At 32.5% G+C, this 27,527-nt stretch overlaps 4 protein-coding genes across 5 annotated transcripts; all 4 read right to left on the reverse strand.

Moving 5' to 3' along the window:
- Positions 1-1,065: 1,065 nt before the first annotated feature.
- On the reverse strand, positions 1,066-7,490 carry LOC130646934 (glutamic acid-rich protein-like). Of its 2 annotated transcripts, XM_057452607.1 has the most exons (13): positions 7,041-7,490; positions 6,101-6,160; positions 5,842-5,935; positions 5,625-5,750; positions 5,133-5,342; positions 4,931-5,014; positions 4,725-4,851; positions 4,041-4,227; positions 3,897-3,948; positions 2,544-3,800; positions 2,300-2,380; positions 1,955-2,049; positions 1,066-1,713 (listed from the first exon to the last, which is right to left on the reverse strand). In XM_057452607.1, exons 2-13 carry the CDS (start codon positions 6,118-6,120, stop codon positions 1,197-1,199), a joined length of 2,850 nt encoding a protein of 949 aa, XP_057308590.1. In that variant the 5' UTR covers positions 6,121-6,160; positions 7,041-7,490; the 3' UTR covers positions 1,066-1,196. The 2 variants fall into 2 exon arrangements, with proteins under 2 accessions (XP_057308590.1, XP_057308591.1); XM_057452608.1 differs by lacking the exon at positions 7,041-7,490 and having other exon boundaries at positions 6,101-6,179.
- A 308-nt stretch (positions 7,491-7,798) lies between these two features.
- LOC130646935 (palmitoyltransferase ZDHHC6-like) lies at positions 7,799-12,660 on the reverse strand. The gene is made up of 12 exons (XM_057452609.1): positions 12,514-12,660; positions 12,025-12,266; positions 11,611-11,702; positions 11,113-11,269; positions 10,627-10,764; positions 10,210-10,263; positions 10,062-10,139; positions 9,904-9,984; positions 9,368-9,409; positions 9,004-9,149; positions 8,876-8,922; positions 7,799-8,028 (listed from the first exon to the last, which is right to left on the reverse strand). The coding sequence occupies exons 2-12, from the start codon at positions 12,244-12,246 to the stop codon at positions 7,919-7,921; spliced, it is 1,167 nt and encodes a 388-aa protein (XP_057308592.1). The 5' UTR covers positions 12,247-12,266; positions 12,514-12,660; the 3' UTR covers positions 7,799-7,918.
- Positions 12,661-13,923: 1,263 nt separating this feature from the next.
- LOC130646937 (solute carrier family 22 member 18-like) lies at positions 13,924-18,910 on the reverse strand. The gene is made up of 8 exons (XM_057452612.1): positions 18,713-18,910; positions 17,693-17,936; positions 17,502-17,540; positions 17,181-17,387; positions 16,349-16,563; positions 15,508-15,609; positions 14,889-15,021; positions 13,924-14,684 (listed from the first exon to the last, which is right to left on the reverse strand). The coding sequence occupies exons 1-8, from the start codon at positions 18,908-18,910 to the stop codon at positions 14,518-14,520; spliced, it is 1,305 nt and encodes a 434-aa protein (XP_057308595.1). The 3' UTR covers positions 13,924-14,517.
- A 69-nt stretch (positions 18,911-18,979) lies between these two features.
- On the reverse strand, positions 18,980-26,581 carry LOC130646939 (DNA-binding transcriptional regulator BolA-like). The gene is made up of 5 exons (XM_057452617.1): positions 25,418-26,581; positions 19,943-19,994; positions 19,657-19,721; positions 19,303-19,371; positions 18,980-19,215 (listed from the first exon to the last, which is right to left on the reverse strand). Exons 1-5 carry the CDS (start codon positions 25,484-25,486, stop codon positions 19,135-19,137), a joined length of 336 nt encoding a protein of 111 aa, XP_057308600.1. The 5' UTR covers positions 25,487-26,581; the 3' UTR covers positions 18,980-19,134.
- Positions 26,582-27,527: the final 946 nt, after the last annotated feature.

Raw genomic sequence — 27,527 nt, forward strand, 5'->3', positions numbered from 1 at the left:
ATGTGATTTTGGTGTTGTTATTTTGACAATGTGTGATTTTAGTGTTTTAATTTTGACAATGTGTGTTTTTAGTGTTGTTGATTTGACAATATGTGATTTTGGTGTTGTTATTTTGACAATGTGTGTTTTTAGTGTTGTTATTTTGACAATATGTGATTTTGGTGTTGTTATTTTGACAATGTGTGATTTTAGTGTTGTAATTTTGACAATGTGTGTTTTTAGTGTTGTAATTTTGACAATGTGTGTTTTTAGTGTTGTAATTTTGACAATGTGTGTTTTTAGTGTTTTAATTTTGACAATGTGTGTTTTTAGTGTTGTTATTTTGACAATATGTGATTTTGGTGTTGTAATTTTGACAATGTGTGTTTTTAGTGTTGTAATTTTGACAATGTGTGTTTTTAGTGTTTTAATTTTGACAATGTGTGTTTTTAGTGTTGTTATTTTGACAATATGTGATTTTGGTGTTGTAATTTTGACAATGTGTGTTTTTAGTGTTGTAATTTTGACAATATGTGATTTTGGTGTTGTTATTTTGACAATGTGTGTTTTTAGTGTTGTAATTTTGACAATGTGTGTTTTTAGTGTTGTTATTTTGACAATATGTGTTTTTAGTGTTTTAATTTTGACAATATGTGATTTTGGTGTTGTTATTTTGACAATATGTGATTTTGGTGTTGTTATTTTGACAATATGTGATTTTGGAGTTGTAATTTTGACAATATGTGATTTTGGTGTTGTTATTTTGACAATATGTGATTTTGGTGTTGTTATTTTGACAATGTGTGTTTTTAGTGTTTTAATTTTGACAATGTGTGATTTTGGTGTTGTTATTTTGACAATATGTGATTTTAGTTTTGTTATTTTAACAGTGTGTGATTTTAGGGTTTTAATTTTGACAATGTGTGATTTTAGGGTTGTAATTTTGACAATGTGTGATTTTAGTGTTGTTATTTTGACAATATGTGATTTTAGTGTTTTTAGAAGCCAGTCTAATATTGAGACAAAAATTTTAGCATTATCTCGATAACATATGTAATTTTTTTTTCTCAATTTTATTCCCTGTACAACAAATGAATCCATTTAACAATATTTGAATGTCAAACGGTGGTGAAGGAAAAAAGATGAGAATCTTCTTTATTAAATATGTTTTTTATAATGAAATAAATATAGATATACTATATACAAAATGATCTTTGCTATGAACTAGCTTCTGTCTTTTCTTCAATACGTTCATATATTAGTTTTCTTATTTTATTTAAAATTTGGTCCGAAAATTTATTATCTGGCAGTAAAGTCACATCAACTAATGTCTCACATCTTTTTATAGCCTCGTATATCATTTCTCCAGCTACGTCGTCCAAGAAATTTCCTTCGACGTCAAGCGACACTAAACTTTTGTTCTCGCTTATTCCGTCACAAATAGCTTTGACTCCGTCATCCAACATGTTGTTAGAGTCTATTGATAATGTTTTTAAGGAACGGTTTACTTTTAAAGCATCTGCTATATGCTGCCATCCAGTCACCGTCAAACCATTTTTACTTAGCGTTAGTTCTCCTAGAGACTCATTTGCTTTAAGATAGGAACTGATCGACTTCGCTCCTTTATCGCTTACATTGCAACCACCTATGTCCAGATCAGTAATGCTGTCATTTTTGGTCATTGCTTCTAACAATAGTGTGATTCCCTCGTCTCCTAGAGGATTTCCATTCAACCTAATGTACACAAAGAGTAAATGACTGATTTTTTTCCCACGGTTTTTCTGCCTTTTTGATAGGATATCAAAAAGACAAAAAACCCTGGGGACGAGGGTGAAAGCTTCTTAAAAAGCTCCCCTTTCGTGTGTTTTTTTTTTAACTTTGTTATTTTTATTTATATTACTTTATGGAACCTTTCGGCATAAATTTTTCTTAAATTTCTTACTTTCTAAATCTATGTAACAAATAAATAACTTACGCCAGCGATTTGAATTCGTGCTTTGGATCTGATATAACATCAGCAATGTGTTTCACATCTTCTTTCGTTATACTTGTTGATGGCAAGTGAAGTTTCTAAAATGCAAAGAATACCTTAAAATTGCTTAAAAATGTTTTTTAGTGTTTTTCAAAATATGGAAATACAGAATAAAAATGAGGAGTCCCTTCACTTTGGCAATGGGGTAGGTAATGCCGGTGTTTACCAAATCTATTTTGAACACAGGGCACACGTTGAAAACAGTTTTGCAACACTGAAGTGGCTATATCCTTTATAAACAATTCGGAATAACTATAATAATAATGAAATCTAAATTCAACAACTAACTTCAACTTTGTTGACATCTTTAAGAATATCTTTTAACTTTTCTATTCCGCCAGCCAAGATTTCATCGCGTACATCGTTGGTCTACAAACAACAAGAACAATTAAAAAGTCCATTGCAATGATGCATAGGTAAAAAACTCGTCCAGTGGTTTTGAAAGCTCTTTGTATAGATTCTCCTATCGTCATAAACCTATGTCACCATCATGTCACTGTTATGTCACTGCTTTGTCAGTAAAAGCACTTACTTTTTCTTGCGTTAGTGTGACATTTGAAATTTGTAAATCCAACCAACTGTCAAGAACTTTTCCAACACCACTTCCATTTGCGTCCTGTTCTTTGTTATTATCCTCTACGGTAACCTTTTTACCAATACTCTCTTCTTCAGTAGAATTTTTTTCTGTACTTTCTTGGGTACCTTCTTCTTCTTTATCTTCTACTTTATCTTCTTCCTTACTGATTTCTTCTGTGCTGTCCTCCTCAATACCCACTTGATCGGTATCTCTTTTCTCCCCACTTTCTTCTTCGCTGTCCTCCCCAATACCCACTTGATCGGTATCTCTTTTCTCCCCACTTTCTTCTTCGCTGTCCTCCCCAATACCCACTTGATCGGTATCTCTTTTCTCCCCACTTTCTACTGTGCCGTCCTCTCCAATACCTCCTTCAACAGTATCATTTTTCTTACTACTTTCTTCATTATTATGTTCGCTTGCATCCTCCTCTGCGGTATCTTCATCGTTACCATTTTGTTCAATAATCCCCCCTCCGCTACCCTTTCCTTCCTTATTTTCCTTACCCTCCAGTTCTGTATTTTCTTCATCTGTACCTGCTTCCTCGTCTCTATTACTTAATTTTTCAATAACTTTTTCATCATTGGAGACTACTTTGGTAGTCTGTACTTCCCCATCCTCTTCTTCAAGACCTTCTTTTTCACTGCCTTCTTCTTCAGTACTCTCATCCTCAGTATCCTCATCGGGGCTCTTTTCATCATCTTCAGAGTCACTTGTTGATGAAGAACCATCTTCAGTTGTGGTGAAATCGTCATCATCAGAATATTCGTAGTTAGCTGAATCAAGTTTATTTCTTTCATTATCGGCATCCTCATCTTCTGCTTGTTTCGCCACTACGGCAAGCTCATCTTCAGCTTTCGTTATGTCGTCGTCCTTGCAGTCCTGATCGAAATTATCCTGTAAATCCTCTTCCTGATGTTTTCCATCGCATGGTTCTGTCACAAGTACCTCACTATCATGTTTGTCCTTCTGGCCCATATGGTTAGTACTTTCTTCTTCCTCTTCTTGTTCTTGTCCTTGTTCTTCTTCTTTTTCTTCTTCCTCTTCTTCTATAGCCAAATTTCCTTCTTCTTTTTCTTCCAACTTTTCTGTGGCTTTACTACTTTCAACGTTTTCTTGTCCCTTCATCTCTTCTTCATCATCAGAGTCTACATCAATGTTTGAGGTGTCCTTCTTTTCTATGGGTTTGTTTGATTTTTTAAATTCTTCTGAATCCTGAAACAGAAATTGTATTTGATGTAGAAACTCAAAGAAGAAACTAGATTTGTATTCAGCATAAGAAAATCGATGACACATTAAGGTAAGGTTAACCTTTTCTTCCTCTTCTTCTTCTTCTTGTTCTTCATCTGCATACAGTTGGCACCTGAAATAAAATATATTCCTATTTAACTTAAACTTGTTTGTCTCAATTTTGTTGCTGCCCAATAATTCTTATGAATATCTTCATTTATTTACCTAGAACAAAATACTGGTCCCTCAATCGACACGAGATGAAACTGACTATTTTTGCCACCAATCCTGCAACCCGGCTGGCATTTGTATTCACAGCAAGCATTAAATCGCACGTTTACTGCAGCATTAACAGCGATGGTAAAGTTTAGTCGAGATTCTACTGGGCGTTGTAACGTGAATGAAAACACACCTAAAGATGACGAATTTCTGAATCTTTGACAGCAATAAAAATAACAAGAATAACAACAACTAATAGCAACAACAACATCAATAACAGTAACAACAACAACAACAACAACAACAACAATAACAACAACAACAACAACAACAACAACAACAACAACAACAATAACAATAACAACAACAACAACAACAACAACAACAACAACAACAACAACAACAACAATAATAACAATAACAATAACAATAACAATAACAATAACAATAACAATAACAACAACATTAACAACAACAACAACAATAACAATAGCAACAACAACAACAACAATAATAACAATAACAATAACAACAACAACAACAATAACAATAGCAACAACAACAATAACAACAATGACAACGACAACAATAAAAATAACAATAACACCACCATCAACAATAACATTAACAATAAGAACAACAACAGCGACAATGACAACAACCATAACAAAAACAACCACAACAACTTACTTTTCGTTGACAAGGATTCTTTGAAAACACAAGTATAGCTCGTCCCGACTTGCTGTATTACTTGAACTTCTCTAGGACTTGTTTCCAGTGGACGTGATACGTATTTAACTGTAAATTCAGATGATAACTAAAAAAATCATGATTATGAAATTTGATAACGTATTATAAATAAAAATAAGAACAAGTAACTATAATAAATCTCTTACGCCTTTTTTCTTCTTGGATATTGGTGGTAATATTGGCTTTGAAAAAGTTTTGTTTCCTGATGTTTGTCGATGGTTGTCTTTCTCCTAAAAACAAATAAACAAAAAATAAACAACAACTATCCTACAAACTACAAAATTAACCGCTATAACTAAAGTGAGTACTGGGTACGAGTTTTGAATATTTAATTGGTAAACAACCTACCTTTGGAGTTTTCTTTTTAGCTTTATTATTCGCGCCTATTTTAGGCAACTTAGTACTTCTTCCTTTTTCTGTACTATCGGGTCTGCCCTGGTGGAGATATGAAATCAATTCCTTCGAACTTTTGCACTGTCGTTCTGAGCGCATCTTCTTCACCAATTCAACTTTCAGTGCGTGTTCCAATTCTTTTTGCGCTCTATGTTCACGCATGCGCTGAAAGATTAAAAAGATTACGTACAGCAATGGAAGTTATCTTTGAAAACTGTAAGTTACTTGAGATATCTGAGAGATATCCATCTTTAAAGTTTTTTAACCCCTTCCGCATGTGTCAACCTTATTATCAGGGTCACTTATCGCCGTTCCGATGTCAGGCGTCAGATGATATAGGGTATCTCATATCATCTGATATCGGGGACGGGGAAAAGAGCACAAAAAGTTATAATTAATCACCGGAGCAAATAGGGCTATGATTACAAAACATCTTTTCCTACATACTTGTTGATGTAATGCTCTTTCCGTTATTTGTTTTTCTTGCAATAACCTCATTTCTTTTTGACGTTTTTTGAGTTTCAACCTCAAACGATGTGTGCTTTCGTCTGTGATATATCCATCCTTAGTGATCTAAAATTGAGTGTGGCCACGTTGAGTCAGACCATGCTAGTTTTTCTCTTACCAATTGGTTTATATTAATCACAAGCGAGGTCATACTTACCAGGCCAGCTTTAAGAAGATGTTTTTGCACTGTTTCGTTAGCAAAGTAGTGTGCTAAGCTCTCATCTTGCAAACTGTTGTACTGGTCAAGAAGTCTGAAAAATATTTGTTTATGGTAACAAGAAGAAACAAGAGGAACAGTAAAAGTTGTTGAAGACGTTTTTGTTGGGAAGGAAATCAGTAGAGGGAGATGAAAGTAGCAAACACAGATGTCCTGTAGAAGAAACGGAAAATCAAAAGCTTCAAAATATTTGATATACCTTCCCTCCTTATGATTCATTGTGTTGTGGAAATCTTGTTTCGATATTTTCACATTCAACCTAAAGATAATAACATCAACTATTCTTGGAAATTTTTTGAAAACTGATTTTACCTCGAAGACGAGGATATTTCAAAAGGGTGGCAACAGTCATGGGTGTTATAGTTGAACAAAATATACTCATTATAAAACTCTTATGAAAAAATGTAGTGGAATATGCAAATCTTTGGAATCCAATCTATTTTTTCAGATTTGCTTCATAATTAAATTTTACATCTAATAACATCTATCATTAAAAAATATTTTCATTCATTTCTGCTAGCAATTAATATCTGGAAATTATAATCAGTAAATTTCCACCAGTTAACTTTTTTAAAAACCATATATTGTACGTTCTGGCTAATTAAGTTCTTGTATCCGATTGAAGAGAGAAGCATTGTATTCGGTAAATTATTCATTTGATGTTGTTGAACGAATCAAATTTTATTATGACGTCTTCAATATGTCTTCACAGTTTTTAAAAAATATTTTCTCTTTGCTGTTCGCGACAGCACTGTTGCTCGTGTTGTCATCACGACTCTCACATAATAATGAAGGTTTTTGGACTTGGACAGGAAAGGTGATGTGACAAGCAGGAAGAAAGAAAAACCATGGTGGCAATATATAAGTATTGGTGTTTGCAAAACTAAAAGGTTTTTCGTCAACAATTTTCTAAACTGTCGCAAATTGCAGACCAGCCTTCACCAAATATAATTATTTAAATTCCGTTAAACCATTGAAGTATGAGAAAGATCTATTCGAATTCTGTAAACGGTTTTTCTTTATCGGCCTTCTTTTTAGCCGATAACATTTTCTATGTAATGGTATCCAAAGTTTCGGCAATCGGTTGAGCATATCGTTACATAAATACATACCAAAATGAAAACAGTAATTATACATGCCTTTAGAAAAAAGTATGAAGTAAAACTCGAGGTTTCAGCCAGGATAGGAAATGGTTGATTATGTTTTACACTGCTTCTGATTTTCAACAAAGTGATTTCGTTGCATTGCTTTGTGATGACATTGCATTGGAAATATTTTTTTTTTGTTTTTCGCGCTTTTGAAGTCGTGTTTTGTGTGAATTACTGTGCATTTTCTACGGTATTTAATTTTTTGCAGAAAATAGATATTTAGGGAGGCAAGACAATTTGCCGAGAACGCGGATTGGAATTAATTTATTACGACGCCAGCTACTGGCATTCATGGGTCACTTTCCGTGGAATACAATAATATCAAAGTTGTTGTTGTTGGGGAGAGTAACACTTTTTTCTATACCAATATTATATTTTGTCGTTCGTTCTTCAAAGTGTTGATCGTTTCTAATTTTACCTCGACACAAACTTAAACGCAGACGTAATGCAGACGCATGCAAAATTAGTTTTTGCTTGGGATGTTAATTCCAAGTCCTGTTAGTTATTCATAAAATCAGGCAGAATATGTTGAAATAATTTCCTCTTCTTTGCGCCCAATGCCATAACATAAGTGTTTGGCTATATATACCAGATTTCCAACATTGTTTGCAATTTCAGCAAGGAATCCTCATTTTGCATAACCTTGAAATTTTCGCTAGAATAATTGTTAAATATTTAAGCATTTCTGCTAACTCCAACACGGGGGCCAAATTCACCTTCTCACGGACAAGCAACATAAAAAACATACGAACAGTACATGATGTTAACAATACTTCAATTAAATACAAGATATATAGCTATAAAAAATTCGCCTAGGATAAAAAATTCAAAAAAATATCAGTGTCAGAATATTCTACGCATGCGTGGCTTCAACTCGTTTTTTTGATCAATGTGATACCATCTTCCACGAGTTCTTCTACACAACATCTCGGAATCCATCCTTTTAGTCGATGTTCTTGACCAAGAGTAAAGGTTTTGTCTAATGAAATAAAAATGTATCAGTGCTGTCAAGGGTATTGATAGTCCTTTCTCGAGAAGGCCAGGTGAGCAAAAATTTACCTAAGCAACTAGTGAACACAACTAGTAAAAAATTAAATTTCAAAAAACTTTTTTTAAAACATATAGCTTACACGAGCTCTGCTTTCGAAGTTACAAAATTAAATATATAAGATCTAATCGTTAACCAAGAAAAAAATCCACGCGTTCGCTCATCTTTCAAATATCGCCTTTCGTGTGTTCGTAGCATGGCTATAAATTGTGAAGAGACAAAACACGGGTATTCATGTATAGACTAGTCGAAAGCCCGTGGATAAATCCACGGGTTCGCCTGTCCTTTACATACCGCATTCCGTGTGTTTCGCTACTACCGTTACCTTTTTGCGCAGAGACAAACAGACAACGGCCATTTAATACTTTAACATACAAAGAAAATGGGGGAGTAGGGTCAGAAAGATTGTGAAAAATGACAACCGGGTCAGCTTTCCCTCTCCCAACCTTTATACTAAAACGCCAACAAAATAAACTCCGGCGGATATTTTTAAAGATTTTATTTTATAAGGCGAGGGTACACTTAAGATAAAAGACCGAAAGCAAAGTATATTTTTCGAAACTTGAAAGCGAAAAAGGAATTTTTTTTAAAAGGAGCGCTGTATGGGTGAGATTAATGCTTCAGAAAGGGGCGTGGTGGTTTCCAAATCACTCGCAATCAGTTTCTTGCACGTGAATTGCGCAATTTTTGTTAGCTAAATGGGAATAAAATAAAACATTGGAAACGATAGGGCGGTGTTTTGACGCCCGATTTAAGAAATGAAAATAAAAACGCATACTTTTCGTTTTCTGAAAATCCTCTTGTTTTTCACCATATACCCAATATCTGAAAATGAAATGGCAGAAAATTTCACGAAAGATTGAAAACAAAAGAACGAAAGTCAACTAAAATGAGAGAAGTTCTTACTTTTTGAAACGTGTTGCATGAAACACATTCCCCACTTCGATCGGAACACGAACTTCGTCCGAACACGGTATGTCACAAAAAACTCGAAAACCAAATTTTAATGGAAACCAGGTCCCAGTGTATGGCTTTATTACTTTATAAATGATCTGAAAAAATGAGAAGCAAATAATGAACAAGCAACAAACAAAACAAAACAAAACAAAACAAACAAAAAACAAAAAAGAACAACGAAACAAAACAAAACAAAAAACTAATAAACAACAGTAAACAAACAAAACGAAACAAGCAAACAAACTAAACAAAACAAGCAAACAAAACAAGCAAACAAAACAAGCAAACAAACAAACAAACAAAAATTACTCACAGTTCTATCCCTTTTAATATCCTTTTGTTCCAACTGTTCTACCTAGGAATGAAAAATTCCGCGTGATTTTTATTTGGGTTGTTGATTTTTGTTGTGAATTAATGTTTGACGGATACAAAATTTGAGGTAGATTTGATTTGGCTAGTGACGAAAAACGTTTTCTTTAACTTTAGTTATATTGGCAAAGAAAACTTTAAAATCTCATGTTCATTTTGCTTAATCGATAATTTTGTCGGGAAGGATTGTGCCCAAAAATCCACTTCAACAAATTGTTTTCGATATTGGCAGGAATTAATGACTTTTGTTTTTAATTCCACGTATTTTAACAAAATCCTCTCCAAATTACTCCACGTCAAAATTTCTCCACTTAAGTTATTTAGAACTACACCATACAACGACAACAACCACTGTAAAGTGGTAAAATGTTTTTGACATTTGCGGTAAAAACCATCAGTTTTAGGCCAGCGTGAACTGTGTGCTCACACAAATTTTAATACAAGCAAAATAAAGACGTTACTAACTAATGAGTTACTTACAGTTAAATCGTACTTCCCGCACCCTTCAAATACTGGCCACGTGATTCCATCTCCAACATAGTCATGTGACCAAGTTAGAACCTATCACAAAGGTTCATAACGTGATATAAAATAAAGCAAAATAAAAAAACGCATGCTCAATGAAATGTTTGTGCTACCTGCGAGATGTTTTCTGTGAGACCAAGATCGTACGGGTAAACAAACACTTCTCCATCATAACGGTTTCTAGCTGTCGCCTACAAAAAGTAACGTCTTATATTAGCACTTAAAACAATGTTAAACAATAAGAGAGTTGAATTTCCTTACCTTTTCAACTATCCAAGATTCAATGCCTGTTTCATTTCGAAATATATTTCGAGCCTGAAAAAATACGGAAAAAATAAAAATTTCCACAATGACGTTGAATTACCAGCTTCATATAGTCGGATATTTCCTGTTTTTACAATTTTTCGTGGAACGAATTTTCATGGTCCAGAGATGTAAAAAGGAGATAGGGTTTAGCAAGGCATTAAACTATTTGCCTCGTTTATTTCCAACGTTTATATTAAATCTTATATACAAATTGTTTAATTTTTGTTAGTACCACCTTTAATACTCATCTTAATAAACTCTCTATGTCAAATAAAACATCGGACCACACTTCTTAAGGGATCGCTGTAACAATTAAAAATACATCCATTGAACACGCTCATGGGTGTCTTCACAACATAGACACAACATTACCTGATAGAACAGGAGGATAGCAACAGCTATAGTCACTCCGAGGGACAGACCGATACCAAAGAATAAACAAAACATAATGAAATGGCTCATTGGAATGTTAGCAGAAGGATTCACTTCCAACAGCAAACGACCTCGTATCTGAAAAAATAAAAAAGATAGATATGTAAATCTTTTGTATTTTTCTGAGAGGGTGTGTATCCACCCCAATTTTTATTTTCTTTTTTAATAAAAAATGTGGTTTGTTTATTGCTACGTTATGGAATATAATCACGCAGCGAATGGACGCTATTTCGTGTGTCTGTTGCACGACACCTTTCTTGCGGACAGACAAACAAAATACGGCTATTATTATAGAGACTAGGCGTATATTAGTTCTGTATTAGTTTTATTTTCACTCACAAAGCATATGTCAAGTAGAGCATGGTACCAAAATCAAAGCGAACAATAAAACGACAAACAAAACAAACAAACAAACAAACAACCCACCCAAATTAAATGATCAATGACACAGAACAACATCATCATAGCAGCATGGAAACAACCAAGTACAACAAAAAATAAAAACAATGTGAAACTTTTGTGGTTGTAATGGCCAACACAGTTGTTTATCCATGGACAATGATGATCCATTTTCATGATACAGCTACATGAAAACAGAAAGAAATAACTTCAGCAAAAAGTACTAGCTGGAGAAAAGTAAAAATTTTTTTTTGGCTTATACTTTAATTGACGCTTAAGTTGCTCTCATTAGAAGCCAGATTATATTACATAATTGACTTTTAAAGTTGTTATTTTATTCAAGAAATAATCTATCGCATGATTTACTAGTTATTTTTACAGTCCAAACTTATTTCTCCTGATTTTAAAAAACTAGATTATAAAACAAAGTAGTGCTAAAGACAGCCGGAGAGGGTATTGTCCAAGTAAGGGGGGAGATAAGAATCCAATGTATGCATACTTGATAAGAGAAAATTAGGTTCCTACCTTTTACACTTTTTGCAGTGATGAGCACGAGGAGCCTTGTAGCCTTGACAAGGTTTACAATATTGAAGAAATTCTACATCTTCTGCATTCTCCTAAAAATCCCCATTCTTACACAATTTTTTATGTTGGTCAACTTTAAACAAACATCCAAGAATCATTTTTATGAAATACATAGCAACTAACTAACGCCTTCTTAACAGTACAAAAAATATCTCCAGGTTTTTCAATTTTTTTGCTGACGCTAACATAGCTTTGAATCAGACTAGCAACTATGTTGTGACTGTGGGGAATCATATATGTTTTTTTAAATGTCAAAAGATACAGCACTGAAATGAAAAACAATTCCCAATATTCCTAAATCTTGATTTATACTCTCCGTCACAAATAAATAATCAATCAAGTAAACATATTTACCGGTTTCCATTGATACGGAAGGTGACCAGGACCAAGAAACGCTGCTTTCAAGAAGTTTTTCAAAATCAAATAAAGCCATACGCACAATAATATCAGGTTAAAAATCCCAACTGCATTATCAGGCGGAAACCAAACGAACACGGTCAGTAGTGAAAACAAATACAAAACAATTATGATCGTCAGCGCAACGATAGGGCCCCAGTGGAGCAAACGATGGCCCATATCTTTCAAAAGGTATGTTTCTATAACAAAAAAATTGTAGTTGTTTAGAAAAATTGTACCTTTGTTTTAGAGAATACTATTCAAACGCAAACTTTTTAAGAGTATGGCAAAAACATTACGAGACATAAGAACCCATATTGAGTCACTTTTTGGAAATGACTATTTATGAGTTTATTTAAAAAAAGACACATAATCAAAAAGGGCTACCACATTGCTCAAGTAGTCTGTTTTTTGCACAGTTTAAAAAAAAAACAGTTTTTTACTTACTGATATGGTAGAAGAATTCATTTGTATAATCTGTGTTTAAGTTTTTCTTTCACATCTTTATTATTATTATTATTGTTACACTATCTTTTCTCAACGTCTGAACAAAAAAAAGAACCAGCACTGGAATAAGTTACAAGACACGCAAATACATAAAAAAATCATATTTGGCATTTCATTGCAATACAGTCTGGGATTCTTATTTAACTTTGACGTATTAAAATATTTCGAGAAAGTACAGCAAAAAATCATAAAATTAGCATTCGTATGGAGTTAAAAACGTGAATTATTCTCAAGTTTTTTTTCGATAAAAATTTGTATTGTAGATTTTCAATAAGGGTATTCTTATTACAGAACGTCCTCTGTGTAATATTTTGAGTAAAAGAGTGAAAGTTTTAACCATGAGAGTATAATGCTTTAAGTTATAACATATAAAACATCTTGTGCACGCAATTCAAATTATATTGCTTAAAGATACAATAAAAAATTGTTCCATTTATATATATATAAATATTTTTAGCTTAACATTGCTAAAATAATTTATGATCTAAATACACTAATATATAAAACACATCTGGAAAATTTGCACAGATGTCTTTACAACTTGCACCGCTTACTTTTGATTTATATTGTAAAACTGCTCAAAATAATATTAACGTAAGTTTAGTGTAACAATTTTTTTTGAAAAAAATCTAATTTGAGTGGTATGATAGCAATGTGTAACAAAGTTAGAAATATATATTCGTCTGTCTGTCTAACTAATAATAAAAAACGGCTTGTTTACAAATGATGTCATCCATTTTTTGAAGATTTTTACTTTGTTCGCCTCCATCAACTTGTGTCATCTTTCCCCTTACCCTGAGTTGATGTCAGCTTTTGGATAAATACCCCTTATAATAGCAACTCATCACATTCAATGTAAACATTTTCAAAAAAAAAAACTTTTGCTTGATTAGAAAAATCAAAGGTTTAAAAATTGTAAAGGTTGACATCAACAGTATTGTAACCTCCCCACCTCCCCTATCCACCAGTGTTAACTTTAGCATACTTCCCTCCCAACAACAATTGACATCATTTTGTAAACAATCTTCAACAAAAGATGGATAAGTAGACCTAAAAAATCAGTTGAGCAAATTCATTTGTGTGAATGAATTACCAACATTATTTTATAACTGTTATGTTCCTGTTTGTGTTTTATATGCTACGTGCCATATCTGCTTTGTATATTACATGTATCTATATGTGTATGTGTGCACGTGATAGAAAAGATAGAGACTTCGTTTGGTATTCTCACTCGTGTTTTTATCTCTGTGACACATAATAACGACTTTCCACTGGATTGATTTAGTCAACCACTACTTCAATTATTTCAACAATAAAGAAAGAAATAAACAACATTTTGTTAAAAAAAACAAAAAAAACAATTAAATTAGCTGATCATGCCACATAAATAAAACAGCTTCGACAAAGACTGATAGAAAAACAGATTTAACAAAAACTTGTAGTGTTGTCAATGGGACTATGCAACAAAATGCAAAGTTTTAACACTGTACAAACTTTTGCGTTTTTCACAGGTAAAAACAACATTACTATAAAAAAAATACATCTCATACATACAATGCAATATCAAACTTTTTACGAGGACAATTTTCGGCATACTTTAGATTACTAGTCCATAGACTGTAGCAATCAACATTTCAAAAGAAAAACAGTCATCTATTATTTCAGATTGTTTTAAAACATATTTAAGAAAAGTAATCTGTACAATTCAACATAGACATTCTACCTTTCCTACAAATAAATTTTACTTTCATTCTTCAAAAAATAGTGCATAAAAATAGAATAATAAATAAATACAATAAAATCAGATTTCATAATGCGCAACTATACAATACAAAATTTACATCAGGTCTCTGAATTTTGATTGTTTGACGAGGTGGTTATTGTTGTCTGTGATAAAATCTGAAATCGTTTTTTTATGAAAACTCACCATCCGACAAAAATCAGTTATGATGATAAGCTCTCTTTTCCATTGACAAATAAATAAACAAATAACAACCCATTTACAAGCGTGCCACTAACGCCAAACACAGGAAAACCAAATGTAGTATACAATAAACCACCTATTGTTGGTGAGATGGTTCGAATCAATGAATTAGTTGCCATGGATAAACCTAATAAATATAAAACAAAAACAATCTTTAAATAATTTACGTTATAAAAACTATGAGACAAAACGTCCAACCCTTTGTGGTTTCATAAGAAATTCACACAAAAAATCAAAATATTACGCAGACATAATACATGCTTTCTTATTGACTATATATTTGTCCTCGACATAATAAGTTTGGGCTATTATTATGCATTTCAAAACATACCAAGAGCTGCACCAGTGTCTGCAGATGGAACTGTTTTCGTGATCACACTTGTTATAATAACAGTAAGAACAGCACCTCCACAAATTAACGGTAGTAAGATAACCATGAACACATAAATGTTTTGAACAAATGTCTGTAAAAAAGAAGGGCATGCAAGCGATACAACAACCTGCTGTGTTAGTGCTCTCCAAGCAAATATTGTGACACATCGCACACATAGATTTTTATGCAAACCCTTAAATTTGCAAGATTATAATTGAATTAAGAGCTTACGAGGCAAAACATGTATATAGTTAATGTTATCATCATAGTTCCAAACACCAACTGGTTGGAAGAATGCTTTACTGCAGAAACTTATATATGGTAACTACCCAATTAAAAGATACTTAACGTAAAAGATTGCAAATCAAACATTTTGATTGCACAATTTTATTTGCTATTTAATATGCAAAACAAGGATTTTAATCCTTTAAAATAAATACGTGAATTTAAAATTTAAAATGCATAAATTTTAATGGATTAGACCAGTCAGGAAGATAACTAAGGAACATAATAACTTTTGCATACAATCAGTACTTATACTTTAAATAACAAGTATATTAGAGCATAAAAAACCTACCAACAAGAAATACCCAACAGTGGTTGCAAGAACCGAATATTTTATCAGATTGGATTCTGAATGATTTTTTGTAAGAAAAGGAATGCCCACACCTTGAACAATCTAAACCATTTGAAATAAGCATTATCTAAGGGTATTGTGTAAAAATATGACACACATTCACACGAAAATCATTCCTGTTCAAGAACACTTTTGCAATAACTTCCCATGGAAAAACCTATTGGGATTCGCAGGTCATTGCTTACAGCTACCCTCTTGACTATTTATCATGTGTGTGGGCGTTTTTTTAGGATAAAAGGATATCACAATAATGAGATTTTCTAAAAATTAAATTTTACTGTCTTTTGTTTCCATTTCCAATGCAGGATGTAATCTAGAAACTTAATATAGGAGTCGTTAAATCTCAAATAAGAATTTAATTAAGATAGTTTAAAGAATAAATGAAATCTTATTCTTGCCTAATTTCTATGAATTGGATTATAAGTCCAATATTTTGGGAAAACCTTCTGTAATGAATTGGGAAATTTAGAATAAATTTCAGTTGGGAAATAGCTGTTTAACAGATACTGATAACGCTGGATAACACCCTGTAATGGCCCAAAAATGTCCCGGCCCAAACCATGGAATTCTTCGGATCAGTTACACAAAGAATAAACATAAGAGTGACATTAACTGTAGGTGAAATGTGAATAGTTTGAAATTGAACATGTAAACAAGTGCTCTTCTACAATTTAAATTGGGTTGACCAAATTGTCATATTTTAAAATAATTGTACCCCATAAAATAATTGACTGATTGAGCAACGACCCGATAACCAAACTAAATGACAACAACACCTTACCATACTCATCACTCCTACATAAGATAAAACCATTCCATTATGTTTCGCTTCGAGATGAAAATAATCCATTGCAAAAATTGAGAACATTGCTTGAAAAATGCCAATTGGCAAGCCAGTAATAATTTTTATTGCAAACAGATATGTGAAGTGTGGTACTTGAAATATGCTTGCATACTTTTCATAGTCGAATAGCGATCCAGATGATTTTGATTCTCCTAAATGCAGTCACAGTTAATTATTTCTACACTAACTGGGAAACCTCACCTTTTTATTTCCCCAAGTTTTAAGATTTTTAACTTGCACAAAAGCTTGTCTCACATTAAAAGAACTGCACAGATTTATAAATATTTTTGAATTTTTATACAGGATAGCCACATCAGTTTTAGGAAAACTGTTATCAATAAGAATGTATACAGTAGGAATACATCACCACTGACAACCCAATTTCCCCCCACAGGGCATGGGTCAACCTGTTTTGGTTGGAACTACAGACCTCATGATTACGAAGCAAACATCATAATCACTTAGCCACACTTTCTTAGAATTTGGAGTGTATTTTAAAATGCACCTCATTTATTAATCAATGCATAGTTGTAAAAACATCAGATTTTAGTAAAAACATTTTTCATTTTCTGGATACTTATTAATTCAGTTAAAATAGTTTCTGTGATCAAAAGGCTCAGTAGAAGCAAAAAAGCTTTAGCTGTCAGAATTAGGATTTCAGGAAGTTCATTCAGACTAAACATAATTGCATCAAATTACCAAGGAAATAGAAAGTGAAAATTTTTTTTATGTTTAATTTCCCAAAATAAAAAATAATTTAAGCACTGACCCTTTTTTCTGTTATCTGGATTGTAATCTTTTGTGTTCTCCGGGACAGTCCAAATTACAATACCAATACTTAGTACTGAGCCCAAAGCAGCCATAAAAGCAGCTGCTTGTTCATTAAAATGATCAGTTATGAAGCCACCGAGAAGAGGACCTATGACCATCCCAATGCCGTAAGAGATACCAAGTTTGCCAATACCGCTGGCACGGTCTATAAATATAAAATCAAGATCTTTAATAAAGAGAAGAATCAAATGCAGTTAGACGACAAATATGTTGTTAATATTTAAAGATTTATTAAATTTAATCAAGGATTATGAAGCACCTTCTTTTGTAGTGACATCGGTAATAACCATTTGAGCACCTAAAAATGGAAACAAATTGATTACTTTCGCAAACGTCATAATACATACACAAAAATAGCTCTGCCTTCACAAAATGTATTGTTAAGTTGAGAGAATACACATATAAATTTACATAATTATTATTTTCTTTATATCAGTAAAAATTATTTACCTTGCATGCAGTGCATTAGAACAGAAGGTAATCGAGACAGAAACAAAACAGGAATGGTAGCTGCGACAGATAATAATCCAAAAGACGCAACGCATGACATAAAAGCAATAATAAGAGCGTATTTTCCACCAAATAAATCACCAAAACGTCCATATAATGGTCCACCACATAACTGGACAAATGCAAAAACTGACTGAAGATATCCAAACATTTTAGCATCAACACCAAGATTTCGTGTCAGGTACTAAAAAAAAGGTAATATCTTATAATAATATAAAACTTTAGTGTCTGACTGTGACTTTTGTAAAGTGGATTAATATTTTTCATAATTTTTTTTAACAAAGTCTATGAAACATTACTTTATAAAAATTTTCGGTCATTTACCAAGTTTATTTAGATTATTGAGGTTATTACATAGCATTTTTAAGTTCAAAGCAAAATAGCTTAGAAATAGGTGGAAATAACTGAGGTCATTTCCTGTGTGAGTAATTAGGAACAACCTGGGACTAAATTAGGACCAATTTCCTAAAGCTTGGTCAACCAAAACCGTTTTGGAAGAGACAGGTTTATGACATCATCAAAAACCCTTTTCTCTCATTATCTCCTAAACCGTTCGTCCAAACATACATCATCCAAACATACATCATCCCACACAATTTCTTGATCTTCATTTCAAGCTCTACACAATAGAGGCAATGAGTGAACAAAGTGGATTTTTCCACACGCTTCATTGACTAGTTCACTCTAACAAAATTAATACCTTAAATTAAATTATCACGCAACAAATGCAGAATTTCACATCAGACAAAATTTTTTTGTTACCTATTCGTATTATGCGTTTGTTTGTCTGTTTTTAAAATTTCTTTAGACTATAATTATTATGCTAGTATTTTAATAATCAGACAAAATTTTGTCACCCCAAAAAATAATTTTGGCACTTGTTTCAAATATTATTATCTAATGTTATTGCCACTTGGCATTTCAAGCTCTACTAAACTATGTCAATATTTAACTACTTACTGGCATGACGCCAATTTGTATCCAATAGCATAGCGCATACAAGGTTATAACTGCATTAGTAGCCAAAACAATGTTTCTTCGTTCTTCTTTAGAAGGTTCATTTCTAACAGGTTCCTGTGAATCGATTTTATCATTAGATTTTGTCATTCTTTTCATTTTGTTATTATATTTTTGTATTCTAAAAGATAAAAACAACATAAAATATAAAAGGGTATTTTTATTATTGATATGTTATAAAAAGTACACAAAATCTAATAAGGCTTGGTATATAGTTAACTATTTTTTCACAGTATAACGTAATTTTTTGGCTCAAAATACACTAGCTTAAATAAGGACCAATGAATTTAAAATGTTCTAAAATGTTCTGTCTCAATAAAAATAATTTTGTTGTCTTGGAAGTGGTTGAGATAAGATTTAGTCGACTATTTTTTACTTCCACCCATACACTGTGGCGATTGAGACACTTTGTTACCAGTTTTCTCCCACTGCTCTGGAGTTTTTGCCTAAAAAAATAAGGATTTTGTATCAAAATTAAAATTGTACACCTTCTGTTTTAATACATTAAGTATTTTTCCAGGATGTATTTTTACCTGTATTGATAGCGCATGTAAACCAGCATCAAATTCTTCTTTTAATACATTATTTACAAGGCGATGACGCTAAACAAAACAAGAACAACATATTGTAAGACTTCACTTAGCACATCATAAAATGCTATGGAAAAGGCCCAACCATCCACATGTTGGAGAAAAAATGTGACAAAAGCAGACTGCCTGAACTCGAAATCCAATCTCAACAAAAAACTTTTTCACTTAAATTTAATGTTTGTATTAAGATTTTAATTATATTTGAAAATTTTTAAACAATAGCATACTGACTGGTTATTGTGCAATCACTGTTGTGTGCAATTACTGGTTGTTTCACGAGCTAATGAGAAGACGTACCTGGATTAAAGGCTTTTCTTTAAATTCATCTGACACGATTACAACTTTGAAATGTGTTTCTGAGTCTAACGAAAATCAATAAACAAAAGGAATATATAGTCGCGTCCACCTAAAGTTATTTATTAGTGTTTAATTAAATTTCATAAAGTAATGGTTTTATATTTTTGCATAGTTATACATCAAAATATTGGTTAAACATCCTTTTAAATCGCTTTGTGTATTTTTGGGTGATTTCATGTCACCACCAATATTTATTTCATTGATTTATTCTGAAAGTAATTCATACCTTTCGGTACATTATGCATAAAGCTCTCATTTATGACATCTAGATGGGATGGCTAAAAAACAACAAGAGAAACATTACCAAACAAAATTATAATTTTACAGTTTTTTAAAATGATTGAGTGACGTTTTATAAATGCTTTGTGTTGCTTTTCACATTATTTCTGTTTTTTTATAATGTTTTAACAAGAGGTTTCCTTTGTGGATGTTTAAAAACCACCAGACTAACATCCTACCTGTAAGCTCAATCTTCATATTCATAATAAATTTATATTTTCCCCCTTTCACCCACAGCTCCAGTAAATCTGAATAAAATCTGTTTAACATGTCCAGGGTTTAAAATATTGGGTGATATATAGCCTGAAATAGATATTTGTGCTTGCTAACTTTTCTCTAAAAAGAATTTTCTAGTCTTTTTCCTCCCATATTATGTCAAATGATTATTTGAAAGTGAAATCTTTTAAAAATAAATTTGTCAAGCCATAGAAGGATAAAGATTTGAATGAAGGATTGGAAATTAAGAATTGATATGTACATATGTATTCAGATTTTGTCGATTCAACAACATGGGCACAATTCTAACAAGTTCTCTAAATACATTTATTTTTTCTTTCTAGCTACGTGATTTTTTTCTGGCTGAAATATAAGTAGCACCTGTAAAACTTAAAATATATATACCCTAAACAAATTTTGGTCCCAAAAGGCAATAATTACATCATTGCTGATTTGTGACATTAGATCAACAAGATTTGTAAGATGATGGATGAAGTCTCACTAACATCTATCCTCCTTGCTCACATTGAGTAAAGAGTTCACAGTTTCTTATGCTCATGAACCAGAATATACCAAGTAGTTTAAAAGTGCCAGGATGCCTAATTTTAAGAAAAGTGATAATAAGTATAGATGAATTTCCATGTGACGTCATTTGTTTACATTTTTGCGGCGTGAGAGGAACTGCCAGGGATTATAACAAAATTAGGTTAAGCACGTTTAATGCGACCTAGACATGTGGAAGAGATCTGAATATTATGCCTCTATGCAGGAGGATGATAGAAAACAATATAAAAATAAAATAACTTTATCAGACAAGACAATATTGCCTGATCCTTATATACTGGAGAACTGGAGTAATAATGTTGCTTTAAAGGGATCCCAAGGTACTTTTACAAGTTGGACTCATCTGAAAGATTTGCATGAGAAATGCTAAATGATATATTTACTTTTTGTTAAAACTTTATGTAACTCCAGATATAGCTTTTTAAATATTTGTTTTTCTTGTCGCTCGATCGTCATCTTGGTTATCTTCGACCTTCTTCTTTGTTAAAAATTTTCATTCTAGCTCCAGTCTTCTTTAGTGGCATGTGACCCTGTTACATATTATTTCAGTAGCGCTTTAATTATTACTGACTGCATAGCCAGAACATATACCTTCGCACTGCAAAGTGAAACGAAATCTCTCTATGAAAAATTATTTTATTAAAAAAAATAAAATAATTCTGCATAAAGTTCTTTATGAACAATTATTTTTTTTACAAAAAATAGAAATAATTCTGCATATGTTCTCAAATTTCTGAGCAACCAAACGAAAAATAAAATGTGCATGATTTTTATTTCAAAGGACTTTTTATTTGAGACACAAGTTGTTGTGCATGATTCTTATTTCAAAGACTTTTATTTAAGACACAGGTTTTGAAAGTTACTGATCATTCAACATGTGACACATTTGTGTATGGTTTTTATTTCAAAAGGATATATTTTGGAAGGCGAATATAAGTAACAAAATATCAAGGTGTGACTATAAGCCCATAAAAAGTTATAGAAAAAGTTAAAGGGGGAAGGGAAAGGGGGCTGCATCACCCCTCACCTTCCAGCACGAATAGGATTAAGGGCGGTTACCGCCTTTGTAATTTAAGACGGCATTCGCATTTGCTGAGGTAATTACTGACATATTGTCAAATTATGTATATTCACGTCTGCAATTATTTGATGTGGTAAGATTGCAAATAAAAAGTCCGTAGGCCTTGTTCGATCAGACGTGCAAAAAATAGCCAAAGATATAACAACAGAAAAAAGTATTTGTTTTTCCACAGCATAGTTCAGTTGCCTCCTATGGCAATGCACGAACAACAAACTCTTAGCAAAAAAAAACAGTTAGTTTTGCGCTTCAACTGCATCATTAAAAACAGTTTGTCACCAATGTAGTTTGATTAAATCATTGCAGAATACTCTAAAATATATTTAATAAAATGTTGTTTTTTCTGCATTGAACTTTAATATTTACGCAATTAGCTATTATTATTTTATCTTTTAATTTTCTTTGCTTTTTTCCGGTAAAAATAATATTTTTTTATTTAGGAGGTAGCTAAAACATTTTTTGTGTTTTGTTAAGTTTAAAAATTTAGAAGCTGCCACAGTATTCTAATAAGTGCGAATATAGCCAGCAGTTATTTGTCGATGCTAAAAATGGCGAATAACGAGGGTCTCGATGGACATTAATGTATAATGTATGCTTTAAAAGGTCTAATCATGGAGGTGTAGAGCCGCGTTGATGCTAGACAGGATACCTGTCTTTCTTTTCTGCTTTCGCGCTATTTATATCTAAGAGAAATCTTTTAATAAAACATATATCCATCTACTGAGTAACTTAGGCAACCTCGTCATCAAGAATTCTTGAAAACAAGGTTGACAATACTCACTTGAGCATCATACCTCGCCTAGGTCGACAGGTTATAGATCAGTAATTTTTACAACCTGTTTGTTGAAATAAATTTTTTAAATTTGAATATGCTAATATATTATTTTTTTGTTTAATTGCTTAGATGGCTAGAATATCATGTTGAATTATTTTTTAAAAAAAACAACAAATCATTCGCATAGAAATCAATGTGGAAAGTATGTTGAATTTTTCTAACTTTGCTGCGACAGTATATTAATTTTTTTTTTGGCTATGAAAGTCATTAATAATAGAGAGTGAAAGTCATTAATTTGTGAGCGCTACTCAAATGCTACGTAAAAGGGTCACGTGCCACTAAAAAGGACTGGAGCTAGTCTGAAATTTTTAACAAAGAAGATCAAGCGGCCATCAAGGCGACCAGAAAAAAAAATATTTAAAAAACAATATCTGGGGTTACATGAACTTTTAACAAAAAGGGAATATGTCATTGGGAACTTCTTATGAAAATCTTTCAGGTAAGTCCAACTTGTAAAAGTACCTCAGGATCCCTTTAATGCCTGATTTAACTTGGGCTGATATGTACCAATATCTGATCAATACTTCAAGTGAATTTTCACATGAAGCTATGAAGGCATACAGGTCGTTGGAAGCCTATAACTTTTATGTAAGTGGTCATGCACAGGACGTATTTTACAATGCAATTGACAATAATTGTAATTATTATTTTACTAAATCTGAGGTAGGTATCCTTTCTAAATACAGCTAGCTAGCCATATGAAACTAAAAAATATTTTAAACATGTTTCTTTTGACTTTCAAGTATCGCCTAGTCAGAGACAAGGACAGAAACAACAATGCTACGAAGTATGAGTTGCAGTAAACAAGTCTGTAGGGTGGATCTATACTGCTTATTGCAAGTGTATGGCAGGGTAGGCATGGCAAACATTACTGACAATTTATCTGCTTCTTTTACATCACATAAAACATTTAACAGAAACATAACTTGAAAATGATCAATAAATTATATTTTATAGATTAGGATCAGTATGCAGTCACGTGGCAGCTCTGTTATTTAAAACTTAAGCATGTACCCAGTTGGGATTAAATAAAGTTGCTTGCACTAGTACTCTATGTAGTTGGATAAAATCAAGGAGACAAGTAATTCCTGCTCAACTGACTGCAATTAATTTCTCCAGGCCAAACATTGCACAAAAAGTTCCAGTAGTAGTTGAAAATGAAAACAGTCAAGATGAATATAGCTTCGACGATCCCATGGCTGGTTCATGTGAATTAAAAAAGAGGAAAATGTTAGAATTAAAAATGATTAGCAAGGAATCAGCTATTTTAAAGGCTATAGATATACTTCGCGATGCTTATGACACAAGTTCAACTGAGGAGCATGACAATGAAAACAAAATTTGTAATCTGCCAGAACCCCTTACCACTCTGTATTTACCAATAGCAATAAATTTTATGATATTACTTTGGATGTTACAGGCAAAAAAAGATTTATTGATTTTGAAATGACACAAAGTCAAAAAATGTACGACAATTTAATACAACAGAGAAATAAACACTGCAGCTACAAATTACAGGAGAAAAATGGAGTCCCTTGCATTAGAACACTATAAAAAATTAGTTAAAAAAAAATCATGAAAATATTTTAAAATGCAATCTAAACTTTTATATTAAATTACTGCAATTAAAATTTTCAAAAGAGTTCGCGCAAAATAGGTTGCTAAAATTGATCTTGCAACCTATTGTGATTAAACAATCAATCGCGTGGGGTCATTGTTTATCAGCGAGGCAATTATTTTCTTAAAAAAACAAAAGCTATCGCAATGTTATTATTCTATGTAACTATTCATGCGAGTTTCGCGTCCGCGGTAGATTACATTCAGACTGTACTGTACAAAAAAAACATCAGTACTACTTTCAAGTACAACAGCAACCATTGCCATTTTTTATCTGGACACAAGGAGACAAGTCAGGTGACACAAATGCTTATCAATATTGAAAAAGATGAAAAATTCTGTGAATTACTGAAATAGTTAGCCGTACAAAAGATGCCAAAAATAAAACGCTTGTCAAGTTATATTGCTAATGGCAGCGTCCAAGTTTCCCAACAATGATTGCTTGTGATGCTAAAGATTGCCAAATAGAGTGTTACAGCTGTGCAGGAATTAAAAATGCTCATCTACTAAACTATCTGGCTACAGCACAGTCTATACCCTTGTTGTTTCTACGTACGTTGTGGTTTCTTTCCTGCCATTTAGTGTGCATGCGAACAATAATGTAAACACAGAATTCATCTATTGTTACTGTAATGTGGCCAAAATGATTTGAGCTTTTTATGTTTCTATTTATGTGTTATTAATTGTTGATTTCTTACATTTTGTGAAAACTTTGAGAGGGTTGCTGTATGAATACTGAATAGCTAATTTTGGTATGACGTGTTACAAACTATAGATTATGTATATTTTGTAATATCCTTTTTTTTTGACCTCACAAAATATGTTTGAGTTTTTGAATGTCTTTGGTAAAAATTTTTCCTGGAAATATCCCTTGATATATCTGAGGCTAGCCATGTAAGATATGCACATCTATCTATCTATCGTTTACATGGATTTAATGAAAGATACAGTGGATTACATCACGACATATATTATAATTTTCTTTATATGATCGAAAATAAAACTTAATTGCCAGGAAATTTGCACGAGAAAAGATTTATTTACCAGGGAAATATACATGAGAAATAATTTTAATAATAAGGCGTCTTACTGGTTCTGTTTATTTGGTTTACCTTGAAAGAGTCTGTTAATTTCCTCAATATTATTTGGCGAACAGTTCCCACAGTTGAAGCAGCCATCATGACCTTCGTTCGCGTCGTGTAATCGGGACATAAATATAAGGGTCAAATTATACTACCAACACTCATTTAAACGAAACGTGCAACTAATTTCCGCAACAGTTTGATTGCCGATGTAGTTCATGCCTTAAGGATGAATTGGTTTGGCGACCCAAGATTCTTTCCTAGAAAAACCCAGAAGCGCAGGCGCATTATGAAATTTTAAAACCACCTGCACGAAAAACAGCAAGACCTCGCTTCTGTTGCGAATGCAAGAAGGCTTTCTGGATTTGTGTTTATTCATTCTTACGTCACTCTTCTTGGTCGCCAGGAACATTTAATTTTTTTCCACCTATTCACTTAATGTTTTTTCCTCTATGTGTCATCATGCATGTTCTATTTTGTCCAATATATGAAAATGGGAGGCTGCAATATTAGATAGATAGATAGATAGATGTGCATATTTTACATGGCTAGCCTCACAAATATCAAGGGATATACCCTGTCTATTATTTCCAGGAGGGGCCATGGCGTAGATGGAGAGTCCTAGAGTATTTAATGCTCATTTTGAGCTACGCAGACCCAATTAGAGCCCGCGCTCTACTAGACAACTCCTGGCAACACATCCAGCATGGCTTGGGTTAACCCGGGGCTATGGTAACATTCACTCGCCCATGTTGAATCGCCATCAAGAGGAATCGAACCCCGGTCTCCCGCACAGAGTACGAGAGCTATAAACACTAATCTACAGCGCCACTGTTAATTGATTTTTATATTGTTTAAAAAATGCACTGAGAATCATTATTATAATCTTTTTTTGTTTATCTTCTCCTAATCAGAAATGTTGATTGATTCTCGGATCCATATTTAACATTGTTAAAATTTTCTAATCTTCTTCAACCAAAATGGGCAGTATATATATTTGAATTCAGCATCAAAATGTGGCGAAACACGCAAATTTTATAGTTAATACACTTAATACAACTGCCTCTATTAGTAGCCAAGCTTTGCTGTTTTACGAATTTCTTCACCACACAAATCAAATATACAGATATAAACTTTAAATTACAATAAATCATGTTCTAACAATTGCATGGTCTTGCAATTTTCTTGTGTATTTTTTGGTCATAAATCCAATATGCCACTCATTTCACTCAAAAGTTTTTTTCCTTTTCATTTTCAAAATTTGATGTTGTTAACCCCCAACCCACAAACTCTGCAGCTTAAATGCAACTCTTAAACTGCTTTTGTGGCTGGATAGTTCAACTGGATAGTTGGTGGTTATAACTTTCGCACACAGATATCCATGGTTTATTTTCCCTTGGGTGAGTATGGATGAGTGAATGTTACCATAAGACTGAAATGTTGCTTGTGCAAGTTAAATCAATATTTTAGACATGCTTATTTAATAAAATTTTGTGGATTATTTGAAGGAAAACAAAATGAATAACAAATATTCAGAACAAATTACGAGAACATCATGAGTTTGGCTGTTATATACAGTTGCAATTAGTCCATAATGCTAAATTCTTGCACTGTCAAGTCTTTTTAAACATTTTTTTTTGTTTTCCACCTTGTGAAAGGTTTTATGGCCTAAAGTAGCAGACTTATCAAGCCCCATGTAATTCGCATAAGTCATTGAACAAAAGCAACCTCACAATAACCCCTAGCAACATTAAAGGCGCATAAATAACTATGTTGTTTTTTTAAGGTCCCTATTTCAGTATAAAAACTGGCAGATATAGATCAGAACATGTTCAAATGTTTTACTGAAATTGCAAAGTTATCCTAATTTCTATCTGCCTACAGAGCCACCTTTGCAATTCATTCCTCTTTTCACACATATAAAATCACACAGCAAAATCAACAAGGAGCTTGCTGGATAAATTTCATCACTCAAAATTTAATCAATGAGGGAAAATGTGTAGCTGCATATCCATCGTAATCCTTTTAGTAAATATATCAACAAAGTTCCGACTATGATAAAACAATCAAAGTTTCTGTGTTATTTTCTATAAATTAACATTTTAAATTACTCAAATCAGGCTTCTTTGAAACACCCAAC

This window comes from Hydractinia symbiolongicarpus, chromosome 6 (assembly GCF_029227915.1).
Source record: "Hydractinia symbiolongicarpus strain clone_291-10 chromosome 6, HSymV2.1, whole genome shotgun sequence".
Taxonomy (NCBI): Eukaryota; Metazoa; Cnidaria; class Hydrozoa; order Anthoathecata; family Hydractiniidae; genus Hydractinia; species Hydractinia symbiolongicarpus.